Below are 27,435 nucleotides of genomic sequence, written 5' to 3' on the forward strand. Positions count from 1 at the left end.
ACGGCCGTTGCAAATGTTGTTCGATGCCTTTGCTGTCAACATGTTCTACATGAGTGCTTCAAAATCTTGCACCATACGGCTCCTGGCGTGTTAGATATAACCTGTGTGCCATCAAGAAATTCTGGGATTTCTTATTTTAGCATGCACAATCAAAAATTGCCAAAAAAGATTCCAAGAGTATTTACGTAACCAAGAAGATCTTCACTTGCGAAATAAACTCACAGGTACTCCCCATAGCGTTTTTAAAGCATGAAATGGCTGAATAAATTAATAAATTTTGTTGACCTATTTGTTCGACATGTGCATAACAACAGGACAGAACGCGTACCTGTGTCACTTTGTACCGCTTGAGCGTGAGCTTGTGGGTCTATTCGGCACGACTGAATGCCAAGCGGCAGCCAGAAGGTGCGTTTCGGGTCGTTCATCTGCGTGAACTGCAGCATGGTATCCAGGAAAGTGACCCAGTTGTCCTCCCACTTCAGCTGGCCGTAGCGTTCTGGGAATAAAGAAAATCAAAGAGCGCAACAACGGTTTTTGTTGGATGTTTTATGGCGCCTATCATCATCCACCTCAGAAGCCAATTTATGTCCACTAGAAGAATAAGGCCTCTCAAAATGAGAGGATTCAACCGAATTCTACAAATGTGTCAATCTTGCCCTAGTGAGGGAATGCTGTTAGTTTCCCCAAAAAAACTTTCCTGTAGGGTTGCACCTATCTGGTGTAGCCTCCTCTTGTAACCCCAGATGGTACACCTTTCCTGACCAGGCAGTGGTCTAAACGTGGGCGATACTTTTTTTTTAACTAATGCAGATTGCTTGAGAAACACTCAAGAATGCGGAGGAGTCTGGAGCCTGCAACTTCCCCTATGTAACGTGGCGAATTCGCTCAAGCAGGGGTTTATACCGCTCATAACAACTCCCGAGAGACCGTTTGTATCCTCGCCAGACTTCTAGAGGCGATGGGGGCTTATTTGTGATATGAAAAGAACAAGAATAAGAGCAGCCTACAAATTCCGCGACATTGCCTACACAAACAATAGCAAAATTTTCGTGAATTACGTCTTGAGCGACGTGGCGATCAGCTGCTTGATACACTGGACATGTACCGAAGGATACCACCAAGTGCAATAGTTTTAACAGGATTGGCTCTGTGGTTATCATCACCATTCCGTGTTTGACCCCGCAGCCGAAGATTTCATACGCAGTAAAACTTTTAATAAACGTGTTATAGCTATTGCTTTCTCGTCATGACCTGTGAGGGCTGAGTTATTATTACTGTCATAATGTGCGCCATTTAGCGAATAAAACCTCGGTTGTTTAGTTCAGATACAATTAAGGTGTTCCATAAAGAGACCAACCTAGAATTTAATAGTTTAGGTCAATCCACAAGAAAGGGTAGCCTTCGCTGTGTTTAATTCATTATTTATGCCCCTCAACAAAGATCACTGTCAGCCGTGGCCTTAACCATTACGTTGGCATTTGTCCCTTACACTTGCGAACCACAGCTTTTCCAAGAAGACTGCTTTATCTATTGCATGCTCTTTACTTTTGTTCGGACAGCCACTCCAGACAAAGATTTAGACATTTCACTAAGCGTATTTGTTTAGTAAGCAATGCTTTTCAGCTTTTCAGACCCTACTACAGTCTTGTAACCTCTCTCTGAGTGCAAGTGTCCCTCAATGCCTGCCTACACTTGTATGCTATCTTTTTTGTGAATTCTTCAAACTTTGAGAGCCGATGAGTACCCAGCTGCTGTAGTAAAGAAATTGCAAATACCAAATACCCTTACATAGAAAGCATTCATTACCTAGTCGTAGTCCTTCCAGCGTAGAGAGCATTCCGCAAAAAGGTGATGCGTATACCCAGTGCTAAAACTAAAACACTCATTTTCCTATCATATGCTCACGCATTATGTGCATGACTCTTTAAAATACAATCCAGCTTGTCCCAAACAGCGCAATTTTTCTCTTTTGTAACGCCGGTAATTCAACACCTTATAAAGTGAACCTTAAAAGTTAGGGGAACACATAAATCACTAAGAGCGGTTACACTCCTGGCGGGGATAACACGGAAAAAAGGAATTAAATATTGAAATGGGCTGGCATGAAATTGTAAAGCGACGGTATAGTACCTATAACTGCATACGCAATGGCGCCAGCAACACTGATCTTCTGACTTGTAAAAGATGCAGTGCGCAAATTTGTCTAGTAGGTATTGCAATAACAATTCACCTAACTATTCTGTCCAAGGTTTATATTTTAACTGGAAATGGTGTTTGTTTCTGTACTTATAGGGGCAATTTTGAGGCATCTAAGCCATTGCGTAACCCCTTGCAAGTGAAATTTACCCCGACAAACGCCACGTCCCTAAGCCGCCTTCCTACAAAAATGCAGGCAATTTAATGAGTGCCAGCTGCAAGAAACGGTGACGGACTTACTTTGAAGGTCTGCCTTGAGAATGCCTTTGAAGCTACCGTGGTAATCAAAGCCTCGAAGCTTGTAGTCCTTGTAGATGTCATCCTGACTGAGCTCCAGAGACACCCCCTCGGCTGGGATGACCGGTGGCTCTTGCTGCAGCACCTTCTCACCCTCTTCCGCCACGCGTATGCGGCCGGTGGCTGCCACGCTCTCGGCCTCGTACACTTCAAACTCGCCCGAGCCTTTTAATATGCGGACTGTGAAGCGAACGGTACCTGTCGAATGTTCAAGGAAGCTGTTAGTTTAGCTTTCTCTTAAGCCACGTCGTAAGTGTCTTCGTCATCGCATCACTCTAAAATTTATACCGTATTTTCGCGATTCTAAGCAGCCCCAGATTCTACGCACGCTCCCCTACTTCGGGGAAAAAATTAAAAAAAAAATGTTTGCACGCAACTCTAAGCACCCCCTTTTATAAGTAACCTTCGCAAGGTGGACTTCAGGCGCTTGGAAATGGGCCCAAGTTGACGTTGTGGCGAAGTAACATTAATTTTTCGATTACAATCCACTTCAACGGAACAGAAGACGACCTTATGCGGGATACCGAGAGCGGCGGCCCAAGTTGCACAAAGGACTCGAATGGTAGTGTGGGGGACTGATTACCCGACGTAAATGGTGGGTTCACTGTCTCTGTTTATATTTCTTTCAAATGTTTCCTACATAAAACATTATTCCTTACCCCATCTCATCAAGATACGGCAATGAAAAAAATTGGCTCCCATCCCCGCTGTGAAGGTGGTTGGAAAACAAAACCTTAAACGACACCCACAACGATTGCCCATGCGACGTCACTTGAATTCACACACGGGGCTCTACAAAGAGACATTCTGCCAGCCGTTACTTGGAATTCGCGGGGGCGGCAAACCGAATATAGCAGCATCGGCCATGATCGGGCTAGAGTGACGGACGGCGCCGCTGTAGCCCGGCCGTGCGTCGGCAGAAAGAAAACTGAGAGGGGCGTGTTTTGAAGGGTGAGACAGCAGAGCCTAGCCATCCTGATGTGCTAGCTCGGGGCTACACCACCCCGCGACACTAACGCAGACACCGAAACAACTCGGCATGTGAGATTAGTGATTCCGATTTACACCTATTAATACTAGTTAGTTTAGTAAGTTTGAGAATTGCGAGAAAGCTCAGGGAAATTTGTAATCATATTTGTCAGAACCAGTTGCTCCTTTCGCCTTTTGTCATACCTCTTAAAACGCAACCGAATTGGTATTCAATTTAAAAAACGGAGTCCCATTCATGGCAAGCTGTGCGCAAAACGTAGCGTTTCTCTAGAGGCCAGATGTCTTTATGTGGTCTCTACATTTTGTTTTCCCGCCCTGCAAACCAATTCTTAACGTATCTTTGCCGTAAGATCACTTAGTTTCGTAGGGTTCGGGTTACCCGGGAGGTTCTGTCGAACAAGTTAATGAAGCCGTGCGAAGTAAGCGCGCAATGCACACGAAGCTGCACCAAAACAGGCCGACAACAACCATCGCTAAAGTAGACGAACGACGACGCGCCCGTCGATGTGAGCAGTCACGAGTGCGCCGGAAATGCTGGGTAATATCGCCCTATCGCCACGCCATCTAAACTGCACTACGCGAGTGAAAACCGCCCTCCCCCTCACCAACCACGTTGAGAGTTTTCTTTCCCGTGCGCCGCTAGAAACGGTTGGCTGGTAGAGGTAGAAAGCTTCGCTTTAAAAGTGGTGGGGGGAGGGAACTTTAGGTTTTTTTAATCTAAGCACCCCCCTTACTTTCGGCCACGACGTAGTAAAATAAAGGGGTGCTTAGAATCGAGTAAATACAGTATATTGGCAGTGTGTATCCATAAAAGCTCTAGAAGCGCAACCAAAAAAAGAATAATATCGGGCAATCTCATTCTGATGGCTCGAAAATATGTATTGTGACAAAGCAGCAGGTCCTACCAAAGTCCTCAAAATATTGTTACCCGGCCCATGCACACGTATTTCCGCAATGCGATAAGAAGCATAGTCTATGCGTCACGGAAAGGATGTGGGGTAGTTTGTTTATTTATGGATCTATTGGTCCGTGCTTTTAAATTCAATGGCGAATCAAAATATAGCTGTGCCTTGTGGCCCTGACAGTACTACAACAAACAGCTTTCTGCCCTCGCCGAAAACATGTGCAACCAGTTTCAATGTTACCTGGAGCCTCTTTTCTGAGCATCGCGCTCCGTACGAGCGGCAGCAGGCAAGCTGTACGCGGGTAAAGCGGTTGCTACACGATACAGAAGTTCTTTACCGTTCATGCATGTGAGCCCCTTACGCGATGAGGGTTGGAATAATCCAACTGTTCGTGGGGGGGGGGAGGGCGTAATTCAAACGACCCACTCAGAATACTGTTCTAACGGCAGGGAGGAAAAGGTCATGATGAAGATGATTACGATGGGTATGTCCGCGTGTGTGTGCCCAGATACGATCGGCTTCAGTGCCGACTACGATGTTGTTAGCGTCCAAACGACAAAATCGCCCCAGCACCAAGGTCAAAAATTTTGTACAAGATATGATGTGTTTGGACGCTAATGTCCCCTAATGTGGACATTATTTTAGGTCAGGGTACCAACGAAGATTACATAACCCTGTGGACACTAATGAGCATTGCAGTTCAGGTACGAGGATTGTGCAGCATTCACTGATTTTGGCAGACATTTTCTATGGCTACACTGGTTGGAAGGGTCTCTTTTTGCACAGTTGTTCAGGGCTATTTTCAAATCATGCCATATTTTCTCAATGTAATATAGCCGCGACAGTCCAATGCGCATCTATTCCAAATGTACGAACTGCAATTCTGTTAACTTTAATGGATTGTGGCTCTTAGCAAGTACACCAGCCTTCCTCCTTCAAAGGGCTTAAGAAGACGTATGTCCTAAATAAGGTTTCCGAACTTTGTTGACCTGAAGGTGGTAGGTAACCGACAATCCAACTACCACTTACCGCTTTTGGGAAGTATGGTTGCCCGGTGGAATGTGACGTCCTCGAAGATTACAGGCACCTGGTCGAAGGGCTTTCCCGAAGGTTTCGTGAGAGCTTTCCAAGCCAACACCATGTACCCAACTCCAGGAAACAGAACGCGATCCCCCAGTTGGTGGCCGGTCAGGTATGAATCGTCCTCGTTCTTTTCCAGGTCAACTTCGACAACTTCTTCCGAGCCCTGTTGAACATTTAGAATCGAAAGTGACGCCTCTTACTGATTTGCTTATATAGGCGCCCGTTAAGTAGCCTACGCGTTAGACGCGCACCTGCCAGTTTGCATTAAAATTTTTGCAAATTGCTGATGAATTGTGCTGCTTAGCACCGTGTTGCACAGGCAAGCTTACTTGTCTAACATTTTTACGAACTGTTCTGTGCATATATAATTTCTGCTTCTCAGAGCTACATAAGCGATCCAACTTGATCTGATTTCCCCACCCAAATTATGATCTCGTCCTTACGCGTAGAGTGCGCGCTAGCTACCACTGCGTCCACTGCAACGCGCGCCACACTGCCGTTACTTCCAACTACTTGATGCAGGAAACATTCTGCTTCAGTGGCTTTTAAGATAGTGTGATCAGTTGGCGTGATAAGTTGATTTTATTCAATTGGCGGTGCATTTATATATGTATGTATGCATGTATGTATGCATGCATGTATCTGTATCTATGTGTGTATGTGTGTATGTATGTATGTATGTATGTATGTATGTATGTATGTATGTATGTATGTATGTATGTATGTATGTATGTATGTATGTATGTATTTTCAAATTAGGCGGACTTCACTTTTCATAAAATTGCCGGCGATTGGTTCACCTTATCATCTCCTTTATCGTACATTTCAGACGCAAGAAGTCACCGCTCATCACTTAGTCCTGCAGACTGAAAGAAAGAAGCCAGACAACTCCCTTCGCATAATCCAGTGTTCCCTAGGGAAAATAATGTCATCCAAAGAGAGAGAAAGAGAGAGAGAGAAATACGTGCTTTATTGCAGACCTGTACGAGAGCACTCTTGCTGTCTGCATCAGTGCTGGCCTGTGAGGGTGGTTGGGTCGTCAGGGAGGGCGGGTGGGATGGTGGGAGTGTCTGCGGTCGTTACCCGATACACCCTTCGAACCATCGTCGGCATAGACAAACGCGGCTTGAGAGGTCCATAACTAAGTGACCGTACTGATGTCCCGCGTTAAATGTGGCCCCCAGTCGATGTAGGACGTCGGGCGAATGTCCTCGGGGAGCGTATGGAGTGTGCGAGCACGGAACGGAGCTTAACACAGACAGTCCCAGACCAAATCCGAAGAACTATGGTGCAATCCTATGCTCCGGTGATCACTAAAACATTTTCTACGCTCATTGTTATTTTTGCAGCAGTTCGTAATGTAGTGATCAATGTCAAGAGGCCCACCGCACAAGTTGCACAAAGGGGATGAGGCACTGCTTCGGCTCTCGTCAGGCCCTTCGTCATGGCAGATTGACGCACTCGTCGCAACAACTGTCTATAGCGCACGCGAGCGGTCTGTTTCCGTAGGCGTTGGAAGTCACATTGCTCTCGCAGCATCCTTGTAAATCCTTTTGAGAACACGACAAGTACAAGGAGGCTATTATATAAAGCTACCAACCATCCCGGATTTTGCGGGACCCTTCCGACTTTCACACAACGTCGCTATGTTCGCGCCGTCTCTTTCGGCGCAGATGTATGCCCCGGCTTTGTTCCGCACCATCCAGTTAAAAGTGTCTATGTGATCCAACGCTCGCCCAACAGGGCGGGTCACGCTACGGAACACGAAGTTAGCTCGAACGTGTCCAGACAGAGCTGCAGGTAAAGCTGAGCTTCCGCCTGAAGTGGGACAATTTTTACGAGTACAGTCTCCAGTGAGAGGAATTGTTGCAAGCAGCACGCATTCATCTGAAGTACGTCAACAGGCCGCAACAATAAAGAAAAAAAAATGAATTTGTCTGGAAGATACCGCAATAAAAAAAACTGATTCTGAACAGTTCGATAGAACGAATAGACAGGGACCGAAAATAGGACACGAGAATTTTTTTGTAAAGTTTTCATCTGTTCATAGTGTGTTTATCAAAGGAGTGTCTGTGTAATAAACTTCAGTTGTAGTTGAATACCAACTAGGCCAGTCGATCACGTTGCTAAAACTGATTTCGCTGGCTCCCTATGTTCGTGTACGCTCCTTCCGCCCCCCCCATCCCGCGTACCAACTTCCTTCATTAAAGAGTTGGTAACCCTAAGACAAAAGCGTAACAATCCAACCTATACCACATCATACAGCCGAAGATGGGACGAGACTTTTCATCCGCAGAGTTACCAAATACCATGCGGAAAATTTTGGCGAAGGGAGCAGGCTTGTGTTTTATATGGCGGACGTATATTGACTAAGTCAGACACCTGTCAAATATCACACCCGAAAACTTGTGGTGTGGAACATAAGGGATAGTGCAGCGAATTAGCTGTGTTTTTAGGCTACTTCCGAGCGGTGGTTTGCCCTACCGTAGCGTATCACGGGATATACGCGGGAATTTTGCCTCCCGTGCAGACATCCTGGCTGTCGCAAATCCAACCCCTGTAGCAAAATAGCAAAATGGTGGATTCAAAAGGATTTCAAATGTCTTCCACGACTAAAAGTCTGCAATATCATTTAAACTAGCTACATAGTCTTCTTTCTTAATAGATAACCCACTGCGCGTATTATGACGTTCCTACAGACGCGACATTTATAGACGTATAGGATTGATCTCTTACTGTCGTAGAAGTACACCATCGAGAGCCAACCTTCATAAGCGTACCGCGCTGTCTCTTCGTACAATTAAAGAATTAAAACATTGTGAGCTTTTATTTATATCTTGCAAGAGTGGAAGCTTGTGCATGTTGCTGATTCATATTCGGCACAGATGTCGTGTTCAAAACACAAGTACGAACGGCCATCCTGTGTTTTTTCTCGTCGCTGACTATTGCGCTGTACATCATTGTTTTATTTATTTACTGATATCCGCGTGCCCCAAAGCTGGTCTTTTTATTTGAAGGGGTCTTTTTGCAACTACCCTAGTAAGCAAAACTCAATATTCTACCTACCTGCAGCACGTCCTCCAAGTATCAGACATCATTTTCCCGTGCTAGTTAGCACGGCCGCCAAGGAAAATTATATCCATGCATCACTAACCTGCTGCGCTCCAGCAAAGTCTGTCCAATTCACAACTTTCCAGCTGTGCGAGTGATCCCAGCTGAGAAGGTGCGAGATGCTGGGCGTACCACGCGGCACGGGCCACGGCACAGGCGGGTACAACGCAGACAGATCCATCTTGAAGCCTAGGGTGTGCAGTTTTCCCAGCGAACTTAGGAAGTGCGTGACGTTGTCCGAGTCACGCTTCATCAGCCCCACGCAGATGGTGCCGGGGCCAACAGCACGTCGGACAACAGCCTGCACAAGATATTCGCGGGTATTAACTTTGCGCTGATATTCGAAGCGCATAAAGAGCTTTTTTCATTTGCGATAATATGCCTAATGGCATACAAACAGCATATTTAAAAGTACAGGTGGTCACAGGTATCCAGATGTTTTGCTATGAACTTTGCTACTGAATTCCCCTGTATATCTACGCGTTTGTGTAGGTACGTACTTGTATTCGTGACTAAAGAATTTCAGTGTTCACCCACAACCATAGCAACCCCTGTCCTTAACTCACTGGTTTTGGTTTCAATAAGCTTTGCTGGTTAACGGCTCTTAATGGCCACCTGTGAGTGAGTGAGTGAGTGAGTGAGTGAGTGAGTGAGTGAGTGAGTGAGTGAGTGAGTGAGTGAGTGAGTGAGTGAGTGAGTGAGTGAGTGAGTGAGTGAGTGAGTGAGTGAGTGAGTGAGTGAGTGAGTGAGTGAGTGATCCTCTCACCTGCAGAAGACTGTGAGGGGCGATCTCCACGAATACCGCGTCCTTGGGCGCGTGCCGTATTGCCTCGTAGAAGAGCACCGGTGAAACCGCGTTGTTGACGTAATACTCAGCTGAGCACATTTGAGCCATGGGCTCTCCCCAGCGGTCCTCCGGCAACGATGAACTCACCCAACGCTCACTGCGGGGCTTCGGTTCCGGGATTATCTGATGTGTTTGCGCAAGAAACACGAAAAGAAATTAACATGGGGACTTTTCGAGCTGAATTCTTCGTTCAGCCCCTTATAATAAACAAAATTTATAATTAGAAGCACGAATTTGCCTGCTATCTTTTACCGTTCTTTCCTGCTGTTTTTCGGTAGGCCCCATTTCGTTCTGACGAAACCAATTCCCAATTAACGTTTGCGTAACCTACATATAGTTAGTGACCAACTAGCAGGGTGTCCTTGCCGATTACTGTTTCTCATCGCTCTAGCGCCCAGGTCCAGGTGTGAACCACACGTAATAGAGCAGCGTTTAGCGCTGACAACATGAATGAAATGGTGATAATACAAGCTTATGACAATAACACCCGGGAATGAGCCAGGAGCTCCCTCTTTTTCGTTCATGTAGGTTTCAACAAATTTGCCAGCCAGACAATTGCGCACTCACCGATGCAAATGTTTATAACAAGCTTGTATTACCTGATTGAACAAGTACCGATAGGTCTTTCCGGGGCAGTTTTAACTCTTTCAAAAATACCAATGCGTCACAGGCAAAAGTTACTCCGGCTTTAAGCCCTCTCTTCACCGTATGCACATTTTTTTACTATTTAGATTTAAGCGCATCTTCGGCAAAACTTGAGCCTTCAATCCACCTGCAGTGCCGCCGGTCATACCTGCCTAACAATATCGTCCTCATATATCCCGCACGCGTCTTCCATTTTGTCGCGGCAGCAGCTCTGGTCGCTCCTGTGCCTCGTCCCCGTCGCCTCTCACACTAGGCATGATACAAAAAGCCCGGCATTGAAAGTAAATCAGAGTTCTGCTGTCCTACCGACCAGAAAGACTGTGTTCTTTGGCGCGCCTTTAGTACAGTGTACTCAAAGAGAGAGCTGTGTTCATCGGGGCCGATAGTAGGGGTAGATTTTGCGACGAAAACTTCTGCTGAGCAACTCCTGTCGTATGCAGCTCCGCTGGCGGTCGTGACGTACCAGTTGACTTCAGACGGTTTATTCGTTAAGTTCATCCTTATTTCTTGCCTTAAATATTCTTTTTTCTACATTTTGTGGTATAATGTTTGTATAAAACACCTAAATAACGGTTGTTTGGTTTCAACACTTTTAGGTAACGCTTGCTGCAACAGGAGTTCTCTCGGGAACACCTGCGCTCTATACATTTTTTTTTTTCCTCGCAGAAGGGACACGCGCTCTCCATTGGTTTGCCGCTGAAATACACACCTCTACTTCTAGGGACAAAGCTACACTGGTAACAACATTCTGTCACAGCTTCGATAACCATTTGCAGCACCCGGTACTGGTCCCGTTTTTGCTGTTTCCTTTTCTTAAAGACAAAAGTCATTAGAATCCTGTTAAGTAACGCGAACCACGTCAATTCACGTGAGAAGTCACGTCGAGTTACCCGAATTTCAAAATGATGCTTTTTGCTGAACGCTTTTTCGTTATCTCAGGACTTCTTTTGTTTTCTTGTGAGTGAGTATTCTTTTAAGCCACCTTTTTTAGACATTCCTTTAAAATGGTTGCGGTTTTCTAGTGTACCCCGTTTTTTATTGCCTACTTCGCCTTGTGTAACCGTACACTTCTCTAGCCCCAAAAGTGCTGCATTCTCGGCTACGTGTGCTTTGGGGACCACGGATCCCTGTTCTCGCTACTATAGCTCCCAACTCGTTAGTAAAACCCCTCACTTAGTACCCTCAAAAGGGTCTTAAGGGCATCCCAAACATCGAAATAAAATGTTACTCCTCTTTTTCAGGGCTGTGTCGGAGATGCTGAACCACATCAGCACAGGCAATAAGCTTTTGTTCAAAGCAAACTCCTAAGCAGTGCTACAAATTCCTGGCGGCAACAAGATTAATCAAACCACCCCAGTCATTGCAGAACACGTACACTCGAACAGGAAGTGTCCGCGTTCAAAATAAACCACGGTACACCAGGCGGGTACTTCGGCAAGGATAAAATGAAACGAGCCATCTTCAGCTACGCTGCGGTGGCGTCAAGCATGAGATTACTTCACGTGCCCCAAAAAGTAAATGGAGCAAGCTTCGTCAAGTTAGAAAAATTTCTATTTTATGCGGCTGCCAGCATAATAACGATATCTGCGGCCTGATTTTATTTAACAATAACTTTCTTGAAAAGTCACTTTGAGGTTGATGGCTGGACACATGGCGGAGAAACCCCCTTAATATCTCCAATCCGGGATCCGTTTGCTTTTTGGGACACCTGTACCTACACGGCGCTGCATCACGTAAATTGCATATCCTTTCGATTCAGAAGTGTTCGCATGGTGAAAAAGCTGCACTTCAATGCAGGCGTTACAATCACAAGAAACCTTTTTTACCAGAAGGGCCAAAGTATCGTTGTGGTTAGTACTCTCCGGGTGCCCAGTCATTGATATGATCCGCTGATTGATTGATTGATTGATTGATTGATTGATTGATTGATTGATTGATTGATTGATTGATTGATTGATTGATTGATTGATTGATTGTAGGGTTTAACACGCCGACGCAACGCAGGCGATGAGGCGCGCCGTAGTGGAGGGCTCCGGATTAATTTTGACCACCTGGGAATCTTTAACGTGCGTCGAAATCTCGTACACACGGGCGTTTTTGCTTTTCGCCTCCATCAGAAAAGCGGCCGCCGCGGCCGGGAATCGAACCCGCGACCTCGTGCTCAGCAGCGCAACGCCTTAGCCACTGAGCCACCGTGGCGGGTGATCCGCTGAGTAGCCCCTGCTTCTATCTAGCCTAGTGTTGTATTTTCCCTTTCTTACAGGTTTGTCAATTTTCCAACATTGACTCTGGCATGAGCTTTATCACAACTACATTGTCCCGACAAGGACACACCCATGGGGTTCATTGAACCCCGTCATAACCATAAAGCCTCCTATATCTTATCTTAATTCTTTGATTATGCACGTCGCACTCCCGTGAGCTCGTCAATAAACGGTACCTTCTCCAGAGCCTCCTGCAACACTGGTCCCATGCATTCCGTGTATTTGCTGTGGAAGGCGAGGTTGAGGCTGTTAACTTCCCGAGCAAACACGTTCTCCGCCTTGAGCTCCTCGACGAATTCGGCAACTGCGTCATATAGGCCCGAAACAGTGACCGAGTCCTCGGCGTTGTGACACGCTGGGACCACACCATCCCGGCAGCGCTTCGCTGTTTCTTCCCACGTTAGTCCTGTGAATGAGATCAGCGCGGAAACAGATAAGGTTAGGCTGCTGTGCATAAGTTATACCAAGACTATACCCAGAAATCACCAAGTTTTACATTCACACAAAAGATTCTGCCTTTTGTCGCTGCTGCGACGTTCCCAAAAAAAGGTCAAAAATGTCTGAGAAAGATTTCTAGCAGCCAAAGGAAGAACCGCAATTATAAGAAAAATCATGCACCCCTCCGCCAAACGACGATGATGTTTTAACGCGCAGCTTTCTTGTGATGTATTCCTTGGTTGGCCAATCCCACACTACGAGTATGTGCTCCTCGGGGGGTATGCATTTTTGTATAATACCCGCAGTAACAATCGGGTGTGCACTCCGTAGGCCGAACGTTTGGATTTGGGTTCTACGGCATGAATCGGTACCTGCTGCTTGGCGTACAGTTAGCATCTTGAAGTGCCCACTCCCAAGCCTTGCTGTACAGTGAGTACTTTTTTGGGAGGGTTCCATTACAAGTAAGAGTTTGCAAGCTTCGCTTTAATAGGTCCTCATAGTGCTCTAACGCATTCTAAGAGTTTCCCACAGATTGAATAAAATAGGAGGCTGGCACAATATTGACCCAACATTATCAGCAACAAAGTAAAAATTTGGGCTGGTAGGTACATATTCAAGAATAGCAAAAAACAGTTTTTCCAGGCAAGTCGGCAAACTAAAAGCAGTAGGGCTTTCTAACGCCATCATTACTAGTGTTTTAGAGCGCTTAATTTGTGAACTGCAGAAAAGGTCAAATCTAGATCAGGACCAGGAAGAGAAAAAAACGAAATTCACCGTGATACCGTACATTCACCAAGTCTCACACAATGTAAAAAGAGTGGGGCGAAAAGCTTGCGTGAAGGTGGTTTTTCGTCCCCAAACAAGCTAGCTGGTCTATGTAAGCGGGTTAATGAAGAAGGCAATAAGAAGCCATCATGTACCAAAAAACACGCTAACAAATAAAGAAATTCTAAGTGCTGTAAAAATGCTCTCTATGAAATTCCTTTTTCCTGTAAACGATGGTATGTAGGACCAACCGGGCGATGTATTAATGATCGCCTGGGTGAACATTCGAACACACTAAAAGGCGTTCCTAACAGTCATATTTCCGCTCGCAGTAAAAAATGCAGTTGTAAAGCTGTGTTCAAGAAGTGTCAAATCATCAAGACATACAGGCACCAACGTTATCGTGAAATTCGCGAAGCGCATCGCATTTATGAACGCTGTAACACGTGTGCGAGCGCTCCGTCATTGGCCCAACTATCAAAAGGAATGATATTTCTGTCCGGGTTCAACCATTTTTTTAACGCGGAAGTGGCATTGTTCACAAGGTACCCTAGTGTGGCACATCCTACGTCAGTCAAACTGGTCGGTTTTTAGAATGCTAGACTTCAGGATAGAAACAAATGCTATAGTTGGCCATTTTGCTCTGCACTGTGCTGGTGCGGATGCACTCTTCGGATGCAGCATGCAACCATGCTTACCGGAGGTCGCGGAAGGTGAACAAGAATTTCAACATTCACTCTGAGGCAAATGACGAACATGTCATCCTGCCTGAAAAAGTACCCATTCATAGGAAAGTCAGGGCGATAGAAAAACAATTGGATTCTTGTCACCAGATCTTGTCACCAGTTTTTTTTTTTTTTACGTCGCCCATCTAGTTATCGCCAAGCCAGCACCTATCACTGCTGCCTTGCAAAACACTTCGTTGCGGGCCTTCCTTTAATTCTTTCTCTTCTTTGCTACTCTTCAATTTTTCTGGCCTTCAATAATTAGCATTACTGTTTTTCCTATGTGTAACGTTTTAATGCATTATACATCTCACTGTGGGTAATAAATACCTTGATTGGTGTAACCATTTTTCTTGAAGCGCTTATTCCTGTTCTGTTGTATGCAGTAGCTCATATGTACACTTCTTTATAACTTTTTGTTTACCGGTGCATTTTTTGTAAACTGACACTATTTGCATTTTGTATGTTTCAGTATGTGCCTCGTCGTTTCTCTTTTTCTTGCCTGTCTTTCTTTCTCAGCAAAAATATGATTTTCATGTAGCGTTCTCATGTTTTTCGAATACAATATCGTTTCTTTGTGTAGTTGTTAGCGTGCATATATATATTTTTTTACTTTGCATATTTTTGTTATCGCAATAGAATTGCGATACTTTGGTGTGTTTTGTGATTATTACTGTAGAAGCTGTACAGCATGCATTTTTGCCTTCTGCTGCTGACGTTTGAATTGGGCTGACGGGCTTGTCAAGCTGCTTCTATGCAGCTTTTATCGTCAGCCTTCGATGTAACAACGATACATTAAAATAAAATATACCTCACCTCAAAAAAAAAAAATATGCGCAGGCTTGATCCCTTTCGCACCACCATTGTACCCTCTTCCTCCTCCACCCCCTCATCCACCACATTGCATGCCAATACGCAATGGACAACACTAATAAACCATTTGGAAGTTTACGCGCCCACGTAAGGTTTGTCTGATTGATTGATTGTAGGGTTTAACGCGCCGACGCAACGCAGGCGATGAGGCGCGCCGTAGTGGAGGGCTCCGGATTAATTATGACCACCTGGGGATCTTTAACGTGCGCCGAAATCTCGAACACACGGGCGTTTTTGCTTTTCGCCTCCGTCAGAAAAGCGGCCGCTGCGGCTGGGAATCGAACTCGCGACCTCGTGCTCAACAGCGCAACGCCTTAGCCACTGAGCCACCGCGGCGGGTGTAAGGTTTGTCTGCTCCCGGCCCTGTCCTTCGACGATGCATTCAGGGCACGCTTACTTTTAATTTAGACTTACCAACAAGCCCTGACAGGAGCCTTTGTTGTCTTTGTTTATTCGGTTTCCTGTCAGTCGATGGTATTAACGCACGTGCAAGGCCCTTGAAAAATATTTTGACAGTAGCGAAATCATTTTAACTGGATAAGTGCCATCTGGACATTTGGGTTCACCCCAACAGCAAACTGTAGGCGTATAATTTATATTACAAAAATCACTGCAGCCCCAGATGGAGAAATATGGTAGAATGAAAAGTGTTTCCCTTTCAGGTGAGGGGGCGCTTGTGAGCACGTTTTTTTTCAACTTGGGTGTCTATTATGAACAAAGCGACAGGGACTGAGAGCACTTCTGTGACATGCTATCTGGCGGCGTTTGTAGGGCTAATGGCCTCGACAAAAATCTTACATACCAACAACGAGACGGAGGCCAGGGCTATATCGCTAGTGTACATTTTCTTCTTTATCTCTCCCACCATGTTAGTACTCCCATGGAAAGTCGCGTAAAATTTCTTATCAACTGTGGTTTATGCAACCTAGTACTATAACCTGGACCGACTCCACTTACAACCATTCTTATGACCGGAGTCACATTCATGGACCCCACAAAATACTAAATGATCTTCACGGAACCCATAAATTCTAAACCAGTTCAAGTAATTTGTGGCCTCACCTCACTTGCAGAAACCGCGTAAACTTGTACCGTGATATCGTTCCGATCATTTCTTCCCTCCGTGTCCCTCTCCATCCCTTCCAAGCCATTCATGACCCCTCAGACAATGAAGCCATTCTCTCTCTCTCCCTCTATCAACTTTTTGTTACCCATTCAAGCGGCCCTGTTTCACAGAAATATATTTGTTAAGAAATGCTTTCTTGAAACACGTTAACCACTATTAACTGTTCTCCTCGTAGCTGATAAGTTGCGTGAAAATACACACTTTCTGCTCCTACACGCCACAAAGTTTCTAAACAATATGGTGAAAGCAAAAAGAATTTTACCGACGGCAGCCATGGCCCCCTTTGGCACGTCTGAGACTTCAATACTGTGGCCTCGGAAGTAGCCAGATAGAAGAGCCTGCTCAGCATTCAATCCTCCATCAGCGTAGCCGCAGCCTACTTCACCTAATGAGTGGCCCACAACACCATCCGGCTCAAGGCCTATTGCCTGAAGCAAATCCACTAGCGCAACCTACAAAACAAAAGAAAAACAACCGCTGTTAATTCCTTATTCGAAAGATGTTCATGCGACTTGAAATGTCATGATAACAAGATGAGGACGTATTTCTGCTTAGGTGGACACACACGTTATCCCAGAATGCGCTCCTTACTAGCCCCATCAGATTACCGCCAATAACCCTGTAAGGAGAGAGGTAATGACTCCACAACTCCTTCCGGCGAGCTGCACATGAGTGCCACTTTTGCGGAGGACATCAGGCTGTTCTGCCTGACTAAGGACTCCGACTCCATAGTAGCGACAATGACATATTGTGTTAGGCATCCCTTACACAGCCGTCACCGTAGCCATCACGGCGCCTTCACGTCAAAAACCTGCGGCGACGACGAAACGCAGTAGTATTCGGACAGCAAACGATGGAAAAGCGTCGGAAGCTGCCCTTCAGAAGACGGGCATCTGCTGACGCTTTCCCGTCTTAATACAACGTTGTTTGCCTGGGGATCAGTTTCAACTGTAATTTGTCGTGCGGAATTTGAGAAATAATCAGAATTTCTTTATATATATACGATGCATGACCACTGCAGTGCTGTAATAAAAACCTTGAATGACAGTTCTGCTAAAAGCCGATATAACTTCTTACACTTTATGACATAGCCGTGTCCAGGCGCGCTCAGTTCTGATGATTGGCAGCCAATGCATAGTAGGCAACCCCTGCCTACTATGCATGCATTGGCTGCCAATGGAGTGTGATGCCAAAATATATTAGTGCGAAACTCAATGGTGCTGTCTGCTACAGGTGGCATGACAAGTCACAACAACAAAGCTACGTCTTTTGTTTTTGTGGTCATGCTCCGGTTAATGTAACTGTCTAGAAAGCGGAGGAAGGCTCGGCTGAGGAGGACGTGGATTTTTTACATTGCCAACTGTGTGATCTCTTTCCCGCTAAATTAGCCAAACGTTTTAGATTTGTTATTCTGCTTTTTGGGGACGTCGTCTGGTCGCATTTCCAGAACAGAAAAGTGGAGATTGTGCTCCTGGTGTCGCCGCGCCATTTTCGAAAAATATCGACCGAGAAACCAACGCCTACGAAGGAAAACAGTGACATGACGTTGAAGAAATGAGGAGAAAAACACCTGTCGGAATGATTCCTACAAAAACTATTAGAACTCTCCCTTAATAAACGTAATCAGACTTAAGTGCCCACTGTAATTTTAACACCAAAGTGTTTTATGCCTGGGTACACAAACCTTACCGACGTCATATCTGTCACCGAACTGACATCACCAGAAAAAGCAGCTGGAGCGGTGGCGCCAGGATTCGAGCCCACGATCAGTCATGCTCTGCCAACAACGCTCTGCCAACTGAGCCATGAAGTCATGCCCTAAGAGCTGTACGAAGTCGCCCTATGTCCTTCCCTCTAACATCTTCCTTCGGATAGGGCTGCCGTCTAGGAGAGGTGAAGCGAAAAAGTGCGTCATGACGCGAATGAGCGCCCATAGTTGGCGCCTCAATAGGGCAGCGTAAAGCAACGTACGCTGCTGTGTTTATCCGCCTACCGCCTGTGTGTAACGCCGCTCAGCTTGTGGAAAACCACCGCCGCTTTCCAGCAGGATGTCGCTCGCCACGCACACCCACAAGACAGCTGCCGACCCACAAATCATGCTCCTTTTGCTGTAATGACCATGACGACTTGCTGACAACCCGTTCGGTTTCGTTAGCACAGTTTGCGAGTGCCTGGGGATTCAATAGGATTTGCGCAATGCTCCGGCGCGTGTAATCGAGTGTCTAATGTTGATGCGTCCAACGGTGCCATACCAACGAAATATAAATAGCGATGTGCAAGTTCGTATCGCTGCACAATAAACATTCAAATGCTCCTGTGAAGGCACTGCGAAGGCACGTTCGTGTTTTACCGAATCCTATGCAAGAAGGATAAACCACACTTTTTTAGGTGTAGGCAAAGTTTTAAATTATATTTATTTATACAACCATTTTAAAAAATAAGTGATATTCGTTTAAACAACCGCTTGTACAACCAGTCGTTTAAACAACCAGAAACATTAGGCTGAATAGAAAAGGGCAATGTACCTGAACTGCTGTTATGCAGGTGAACGTCGCTACGGCACCTCCTATTTCCTTTTCATCATTGGTCAGTAAGTCAAGCAGGTCGAATCCATGTTTCTTGAGGAGGTCATGTGACTTGTGAATGGACCGCGCGAACACGTCGAACTGCATCATTTGCCGAGCCATGCCGTTCCACTGACAGCCCATCCCCGTGAAGACGAACCAGAGCGGCCGAATCTCGGGCGCAGTTTGCTCAACAACCTTCACGGTGCCTGTACTCGAGCCATCCACGGGCACCACTGCGAAGCCGCGGAAAGGGAACTTGCCCACGCTGCGCTGCCCGAGTCGGTTGAGAAGAGCGTAAGCAGGATCAGGCAGGGGTCCATCGGCATCCAGTTTGTCCAGAGTCATCTGGAAATTGTGAGGTTGTCAGGAGGAAGAGGGACGTGCTTTCTCAGCTTTACTTCTGACAGCAGACACCACACTGAAAGCGCAACACCTGGGTTTGAACTTCCGGTACTAAACTTTGGTGTTAGCGCAGTTTACGAGCGCAGGGCTAGTTGGTATGGCCGTCTAGAGTAGTTCACATTAAGAGGAATACCATAGGAGCAACAACGACTCATAAGACCTGACTTAAAGCAACGTTTACAGCGAAACCCTCGAATTGATAACTGTCCAATATCTATCTCCCCCAAGAAAGCTTGCGGCGGGTGGTCAATGAAGCTAGCTACCTGGTGCGATTGGTATCCCTTCAAGCTTCCTGAATCCGCAAGCGACAATTTTCTGCCAATGTCTGTCCCTTGGCGATGTTGTACTTTAAGCTGCTCATAACTTACTAGTAAGTAGGCGTCCAATTTGAGTCATGCCAAAATAGGTGCAACTCTTCCTCGAGTACATTATGTCCTTACCCGTGAGCCCACAGGCCTATTGATACCGGTTTATTGGTAGTACAACGGCCTACTGATGCGATGGCTGCCTATCAATAAATCATCATGCACAGTTGCTTAGAATAATGCACACTTTTAAATATATGCATACCGTGAGAGATTCTTTCGTCCTCCCACTCATAAGAACGAGCCTGGGAATTTCCTTTTTTTCTCGCTGAAAGCTATCGACGTGGGCCCCTGGATTGGAGTCGACGATGACGTGAGCGTTGGATCCACCAAAGCCAAACGAGTTTATTCCAACCAGGCCACCTGGGAACGGAGTCGGTTTGTCTACAACCTGCACAGTCCCATTGTGAAGGCAGGGGATGTCAGGGTTGGCTTTATTGAAGTGAAGATTCGCAGCGATTACGCCCGTCTCCATGGCCAGAATCACCTTCGCCATCGAGCAAATGCCTGCAGGTATAGACAAAACGGATAAATGGCACACGATTCCTTTTAAGTACGCAAACTAGTACGACACCAAGGATAGTATTTTTTAAAGGCAGGCTTGCATTAGTAAGATTTTTCGCATTTGCTATACTTGCTGACAATAACATGACAGTGCTACAGCATTTATTGAAAGGTATACGATTGTGTCCACTACTGTGTTCATGTAAGTTTTCTTAACGCCGTGCCACGTGTCGTTGTGGAGTGAAAACGCGGCCAGTGTCCTTCCTGACCACGCTGCATATGCAAGCTTTCGTACAGCTCGTACGCCTAGTAACTAGATTTCACATTCACACTAACGTATTCACTATAAATACATAGGGGAATGTCCAACCACATAAAATCAACAGCGATGCCAGGGAAAAAACTCAGCCGAGAGACGTAGACTGCGCCGTACACTCTTTCCGTATTAGATCCTATCAAAGCCGAAACGTTTACTCGCAGTGAAAGCGCATAATGATAGTTGAATGCTACCTTCAGTCTATGTAGCTTCTCATCAACGCAGTGATCACATTACTTCGTTAAATGACTCTGCAACGCTTTCGGTAAACGCTTTTACTCTTTCTAGCACGTCTGGAAGCCATTGCAAAGCTATAGTTATCAACAGAACGGAGCGGCACTCGTTATTTGCTCGCCGCAGCAGAACTATCCGCATTCCGTTTGTGCTTTGCTTCGTGGCTTCTTTCCTAACGTGGCTATCAAATTCGTTTATTTCTGCAAAATAAAGAACGTGGTCAGTAGCCTCTGCATTGCCGTAATGACGTAATTCGAGAGCTCAAAAAATGTCAAGATTAGAGAAAAAAAAGAAACATTTTTGAGCAGATTTCCAAGTTACCTGCTCGGCATAGAGCAGTAATTTTTGGCTGAGGTACTTTGTAACCCCCTAGTTTAGGTACTGGATGTGTTTTTTGACTGCGTTCCTTAAGCATTTCAGATTTAGAGAAACAGTTAAAAGAAGTGCAGCAGGGTCCCTTTAAGGACCGTGTTAGGGCGGCTTTGACAAAAACCACTCAATGACCCAATTCTATGTTTTCGTGATTCTAATAAGGTGTGGTCACACTAACTTGGTGCTAACACCATCTTCGTGGTTTTAACGAAGGTCGCCTTGAATGTATGTGCTAAATCTATAGAATATTCAGGTATAAAAGGGAAGGCTCTTATCTGAAATCGTCGGGCTTTTTTGGCGCGTGGTATTCTGGTGAAACCTTTTAGACGAAGACATTAATGCACGTGAAAATGGGTTGACATATAAATACCTCATGCTTGGGAAAACTTTTCGGCATGCGTGCCTTGATACATGGCGACCGAATTTATTACGTCATCTGCAGGATGCCTCAAAACAATATACGTACGTAAAACAGTGTATGTAAAATCGTCTACAAAAATTGGTACTGAATAACGTGTATGACGCGCTGTTACAATTTTAATCGGGCTGTTTTAAATTCATTGCGAAAAAGAGTTACGTTCTAGCAAACCTATCACCGCATGCATTTGGAAGAACACGTCCCGTTCTGGTTCTTGATTTCCAACACTTACCGGAGGCTGTCTCCGAATGTCCCATGTTGCTTTTCACACTGCCAATTCTCAGAGGTTTTTCGCGCCCATCTTGGCAGAGGACCTTGCTGATGGCACTCAGTTCCACTGGGTCACCCGCTTTGGTGCCTGTACCGTGGGCTTCAACATAAATCACCTTCCGTGGATCAACATTAGCCTCCCCGTAGACTTCACGCAGAAGCTGCTCTTGCGACTTGCTCGATGGGAAGGTGAATCCTGCACATGTTGGCAAAGCACGCGGATTTAATTTTCACAGCTGCCATTTTGTTTTAAATATTTATGCCTTAAAAATTCCTTCTGTTCGGTAACTTCGAGGAATGTGTTTTAATTGTAAAAATCAACCCACAGTTTCTCTGCAGTATAAACAAGGGCCCTGTAAATACACATTCAAAGCACGCGGTTTTAAATGACACAGTGCAGCAATATAACAGTCTCCTATGAAATAATTTGCTCCTTCAGAATCATAATATAAATAGAAGAAAACAATCTAACAATGTTGCCAAAAAAAACTTCATGATTAAATAGGATTGTGCGAAGGGCAGTCATTGCTGCGACTTTCAAACAGTAATAATGGTATCCTTGTTAACATTACTGTGAATTTAGCTATTACGTACGGCCAGAACACTAGTTTGCACCCTGTATAAAAGGAGTACTTCGAGTGATTGAGATTGAGTACATTTGACACGCTAGACGAACTTGATATTTGTGGACGAAATCGTTATTTCTATTGGTTGCACAATAAACATGCCAAGCAATCGGTCACAGAAGATGCATGCACAAATTCCTGTCACTAACGGAGAGGCAACTATGACCGAGTTTACTCGACAAAGCAGAAAAGAAGCCCTTTGGCCTATGTAATGAAGCGCTAAGACAGCAACCTACTTGGTAGTATGTTGTGTACTCACTGTTCATGTTTACTGTTACATCCAGTGAGCCAGCGAAAAAGCCTATCTTCGGGGCATCGACAGGTATAATTAGTTATTGATTGATCGGTCTATTGATTGATTTATTGATTGATTGATTTATTGATTAATATGATTGATTGATTGATTGATTGATTGATTGATTGATTGATTGATTGATTGATTGATTGATTGATTGATTGATTGATTGATTGATTGATTGATTGATTGATTGATTGATTGATTGATTGATTGATTGATCTGCACTCTGTATTATCTCATTAGAGTTGCTTCTCCTGTTTCTGCATTGTAATCCGTCTGTTCTGCTGATCAAAAAGTGTCGAAGTTACGCAGAGCCAAATAAATATCTAATTCACCTATTGCGTCCATTCATTGCAATCTCTCTTTGCTTCAGCAAGTCGTGTCCCGAAAAGCCTACATTTGCGTCAGGCAGTGCCCTGCTAATTAAGGTAAAAAAGTTCCTTGCTGGTTATATCCTTAACCACGAAGTCAGTTCAAATCGCTTCTGCCTTGTTCAATGCTATCTGCCTTGCGCACGCCTGCGGCCCGCATCAGGGCTTAGACCACACTGTCTGGCAACGTTCTAAAATGACGTCATGGGAAATAACAGGCTCACCCTCTTCCTTATAACCATCCACGTTGGTCCTGACGTTTACAAGCCTGGCGTAGATTCGGCGAGCCTCAGCTGCACGTTGTAGGAAGAACACGCCGACAGTCTCGCTACGAACGTAGCCCTTACCTGGGTAAAAAAAAAGATGACACAGCAAGACCGCAGTTGGAATGCAACGTATGTGTGGGCTTGACAGAAGTTCTCGCTCTGTCCAATTTTGCTTATTCGCTTCAAAGACATCTCATATATTCAGACCAAGTCCATTTTAAGCGCTTATTATCACATTTACTTACATGCAATCATGTTAACATCTCACATGTGAAAGAGACTGGTACCACGACTGCATAGTGCCCCCTCTTGTTTTGACATAGCTAACAGTGTCCTATGCTTCCAGACATACCCTGTGTATGCTTGTGTGTGAGCGTATGCGTGCGTGCAAATGTGTGCGGGAAAAACACACGTTAGCTTACCACTTTGTAGAGTTTGATACACCAGTAATTCCTCTTTCTTCTTGTCAAGTACGTGCTCATTGTATTTGAAGCACGACGAGGTGGTGTAACCTTTGTAGATTACTATTTTAATGTTTTCTTCATCATACCTCCTCATATGTGAGGAAGTATGTCAATGGGTTTTTAGTGAACAGGTATAAATAGCCTTCCAGGGAGAGCATGCAAATGCTCCCCCCTTGCAGCACAAAGCTCCATGCATCCAATCACCACGATTTCCAAAGATATGGTACTTCAAAGTCTTCCCCACCCCTGATGGAGCGCTGGCGCACACTTCTAGCACTCGGCGTCTCCGCATGAGAGGTTATAAGTTGCTCCCTTACCTTCGGAGTCGAATGCCCTACATTTTCCTTCTGGCGAGAGCATGCCAACACGAAGGAAATGCACTGCCGTTGTGGGCCTCAGGTCCAACGTGCAGCCACCCACTAAAGCGCCATCGCACTGTCCTGTCCGGAGAGCCAGCAGGGCCATATTCAGGGCTGTCATCGTCGATGAGCACGCTGTGTCCAAAGAGATGCTTGGGCCTGTGAGTGCAAAAAGGCAGGTTGAACAGGAGAGAATTGAAGAGGTGTTGTCATAATCAGTTACGTACATTGCATCACATTGTAAATGGTTTACACCTAGCACTAATAGTTATAGCGTAAATATGCATTTAGAGTGCACTAGTAATGGTTAAGCTTTGATCAACGCGAGCTTACTTGAGGGATAATTGGTACATTGTTAATTAGAAAATATTGCGCTAAGTTCGCATGGACCAAGCAGAACGAGACATAATATGCACGTATACGGAAGCGCCACCATACATTGGCTTTATTTTCTGACGCTTTCAGAAAATATTGAAACGTAAATAAAGACAGATAAAACAATCAGAACCACCACACAAAAGACGTGGCCTGTGTTCAATTCTTGATAATATCAGTCGTCACCTTGTTCTCTCGTGGTCGCCCTCAGATCTCGCGAATCGTGCGTATACGTGCATCTCGTGTCTTGCTGTCCCTTTTTCATGTTAACTTAACGCAGTGTTTACTAATTACGTTTTGATATACCGCTTATTCTATCGACATGAATGATATTAGTAAGGAGAGTTGCGACGTCAGGTGTCCCTAGATGAGCGTCGTAAGATAGAAGTCCGCTTATTTTCGGTTTTGATTGTATGGACCAAATGGCAGGGTGCGAGAGATATCAGTCAAGAATGGCCGGTATGTCGCACAAGTAGTTGTTACGAAACTTCGATAATTATTCAGCAGGTGAGGCGCTATTATAAAATATCAGCCTCCCAGGAATGTCCATGGTAAACGATGACTCTACGAAAACAATATGGATAGAAAAAAAGAATAACATTCATTCTTCTTTACTTCTTCACCCATCATTTTTAAATCAACCAAAAAATATTTTCAACTTCTCCTCAGGAGCCTGTGAGTTTGTAGTCAGCCATATGTCGCCTTTGTGTGCCACCTAATCGTGACAGAGAAATGACAGTTCTCTTCCAAAAACACATGTATCAACTTATTGTTTGTTAAAAAGTACACTTACCTTTGAAGTCGAATGAATACGAGATGCGGTTCGCAAACGTATTTTGAAACCCTCCCAGTAGAGCGTAGCCGTCGGCCTTGTATGGATCCGACCTCAGCGCGTCGAAGGTCTCGGAATCATTGGCGGCGATGAAGACGCCAATTTTGCGGCCACGTAAGGTAGCGGGGTCGTAACCGGCATCGGAGATGGCCTCGTACGATGCTTCTAGTAGCATGCGTGACTGGGGATCCATTGCATCTGCCTGCTTCGGGAGTACTCCAAAGAATTGAGCATCGAACTTTGAAAGGTCGCGAATGGTTCCCATGCGCTCGGGCAAGCCGTGAAGACCTGGGAAATGCAGAATTAGGGGTTGAGAAATTGCGCTCGAGTTAAACGTCATGAACACATCCTGTATATAAAACTGCCTTGTCTACGGCGGTTCGGTACTGGAACTTGTGGTGCCTCAGCTAATCAGTAAAATGCACGGATTCGCAATACAGCCCCAAGTAGATAACGAAAGCCAATTATTTCCCGTGGAGGCCAAGATGACGTCAGAATTAAGCGCAAGCCTCTCCCAAAAGGTTATACAATGTAACTCGTTTCTCCCACTCCCTTTCAAAGCAACACTATATCTGTTAAAACAACTAATTTTGGTGGGAAAAATCTAAACGTGCGCCCAAAAATGCAAAATAGAGGCAAGTAAAGCGATGTGAGGAGTAGTGTAAGAAGATGTAATTAGAAATATTAGTGCCTCAGACCTATTATGACAACGTCAAATGACGCAGCCGTCTTTTATTTATTCTGTGAAATGTTCAATTTTACCTGATTCGAACTAACAGCTTATGCATGCCTATGCAACCAGACCCTTCTAATCATAAATCAAGGAAACGCGAACACGAGAACATGCACCAACACAAATTTGACGAATATTCACGTTTGTAAATTGCATAATAACTTCTCCATTTGAGGTTATGAACTGGTTTTGGCACACGCTTCTTCTGTAACTCATCCAAGGGATGACTCTTTTGGAATAAAAATCCATCACTTAGAAAACGAAACTCAAGGCATACCTCGAGGCCATCGCGCATCGCTTTCTGTGACCAGGTCCACACCGGCGTATAGCTTCTCCTTCAGTTCATTTAGGTTGTCCGCTTGCGGGAAGTATGCCGAGAATCCGGTAATTACGATGTCTTCTTTCGTCATGGTACCCTAAACAGAAGAAAAAAGTGATGCCAACTGATTTGTGAGTTAACTATGGTGCACTGAAGGTTACCATCATTTCATCAGTGCACGATTGCTCCAACTTGCTCCTTCTAAAGAAAGGTTGCTTTGGACATTGTTCGGTTTAAAAAAATGGCGTTTTTCAGCACTGTTCAAGGTTCATCCAGATGTACTCTCGCTAATTTGGTCATATTTACTTTGTTTCTCGAAGTTGTGTCGTGATTTGAGATTGTGTCATTGGCTTATCGTGGTGTACAAAATTTTATCTCGGTTGTTTTATGTTTGATTAAAATACGCCATGCATTGCACCTCATGTTCCTTGATCTACCTTTTTGCGCTAGTGCTGTGGCCGTTGTGTAACTTTTTTAGGGAAACGGCGTCACCAGGTATGTGAAATTTCTCTTGCATCATTTACTTGGCACAAAGGCGTAATGCAAATTTCGCGTATGATTTGTTCGTACTGCGCCCGAAAACAGCAACAAAAACCCTCAAAGATAGCAAAAATTTAACGGGCATGCCAGACGACACAGTGCCTGCCATCCTGCATTTGTTGTTGAAAATCCGCAACAACCTGAAAACCCGCAACGAAGTCGGCCCTGCCTCACTAAAAAAACAGGGTTAAACTTCCACCCCACGACCATCTTTGGGTGCGATGGGCCCTCTTCTCTACCCCTGCGATACACGGGGTACAGCGTTTTTTTCTAATTTCATTTGTTTCTAATTTGTACTTGTGTTCTCAGTATCGTTTCTTCTTTATTTTTATTTTTCTTAGATTTGTGGACTGATGTACGTTAGCCTTTATTATTTTATTTATTTACAATTGTATTCTCTTGCACTTATTAATGTATTGAACATATTCATCCACACATGAATTTTCCTTCTCCCTTAAGCAATTCCTACGGGCCCTTAAGGAACAAATAAATGAAATGAAATAAGTGACCAGAGGTATAGTTTACCGCAACGAATTGAC

The 27,435-nt window shown here is 45.0% G+C and overlaps 1 protein-coding gene across 1 annotated transcript in view; it reads right to left on the reverse strand.

The window, feature by feature from the left end:
• The window catches only part of LOC144138039 (fatty acid synthase-like), a 55,749-nt gene extending 29,302 nt beyond the window's left edge, over nt 1-26,447 (reverse strand). The window contains exons 1-14 of the mRNA XM_077670094.1: nt 26,315-26,447; nt 25,266-25,592; nt 24,056-24,256; nt 23,233-23,355; nt 21,676-21,909; nt 19,805-20,106; nt 18,791-19,177; nt 16,528-16,717; nt 12,515-12,744; nt 9,349-9,552; nt 8,626-8,883; nt 5,418-5,634; nt 2,437-2,691; nt 329-496 (exon numbers count right to left, since the gene is read on the reverse strand). Of these exons, the coding sequence (XP_077526220.1) occupies nt 329-496; nt 2,437-2,691; nt 5,418-5,634; nt 8,626-8,883; nt 9,349-9,552; nt 12,515-12,744; nt 16,528-16,717; nt 18,791-19,177; nt 19,805-20,106; nt 21,676-21,909; nt 23,233-23,355; nt 24,056-24,256; nt 25,266-25,592; nt 26,315-26,447 (3,229 nt within the window). The remainder of the gene's footprint in view (nt 1-328; nt 497-2,436; nt 2,692-5,417; nt 5,635-8,625; nt 8,884-9,348; nt 9,553-12,514; nt 12,745-16,527; nt 16,718-18,790; nt 19,178-19,804; nt 20,107-21,675; nt 21,910-23,232; nt 23,356-24,055; nt 24,257-25,265; nt 25,593-26,314) is intronic.
• Between the last annotated feature and the right edge of the window lie 988 nt (nt 26,448-27,435).

This window comes from Haemaphysalis longicornis, unplaced genomic scaffold (assembly GCF_048455015.1).
Source record: "Haemaphysalis longicornis isolate Haplotype H1 unplaced genomic scaffold, Haemaphysalis longicornis Haplotype H1 scaffold_5, whole genome shotgun sequence".
In the NCBI taxonomy this organism is placed as follows: domain Eukaryota; kingdom Metazoa; phylum Arthropoda; class Arachnida; order Ixodida; family Ixodidae; genus Haemaphysalis; species Haemaphysalis longicornis.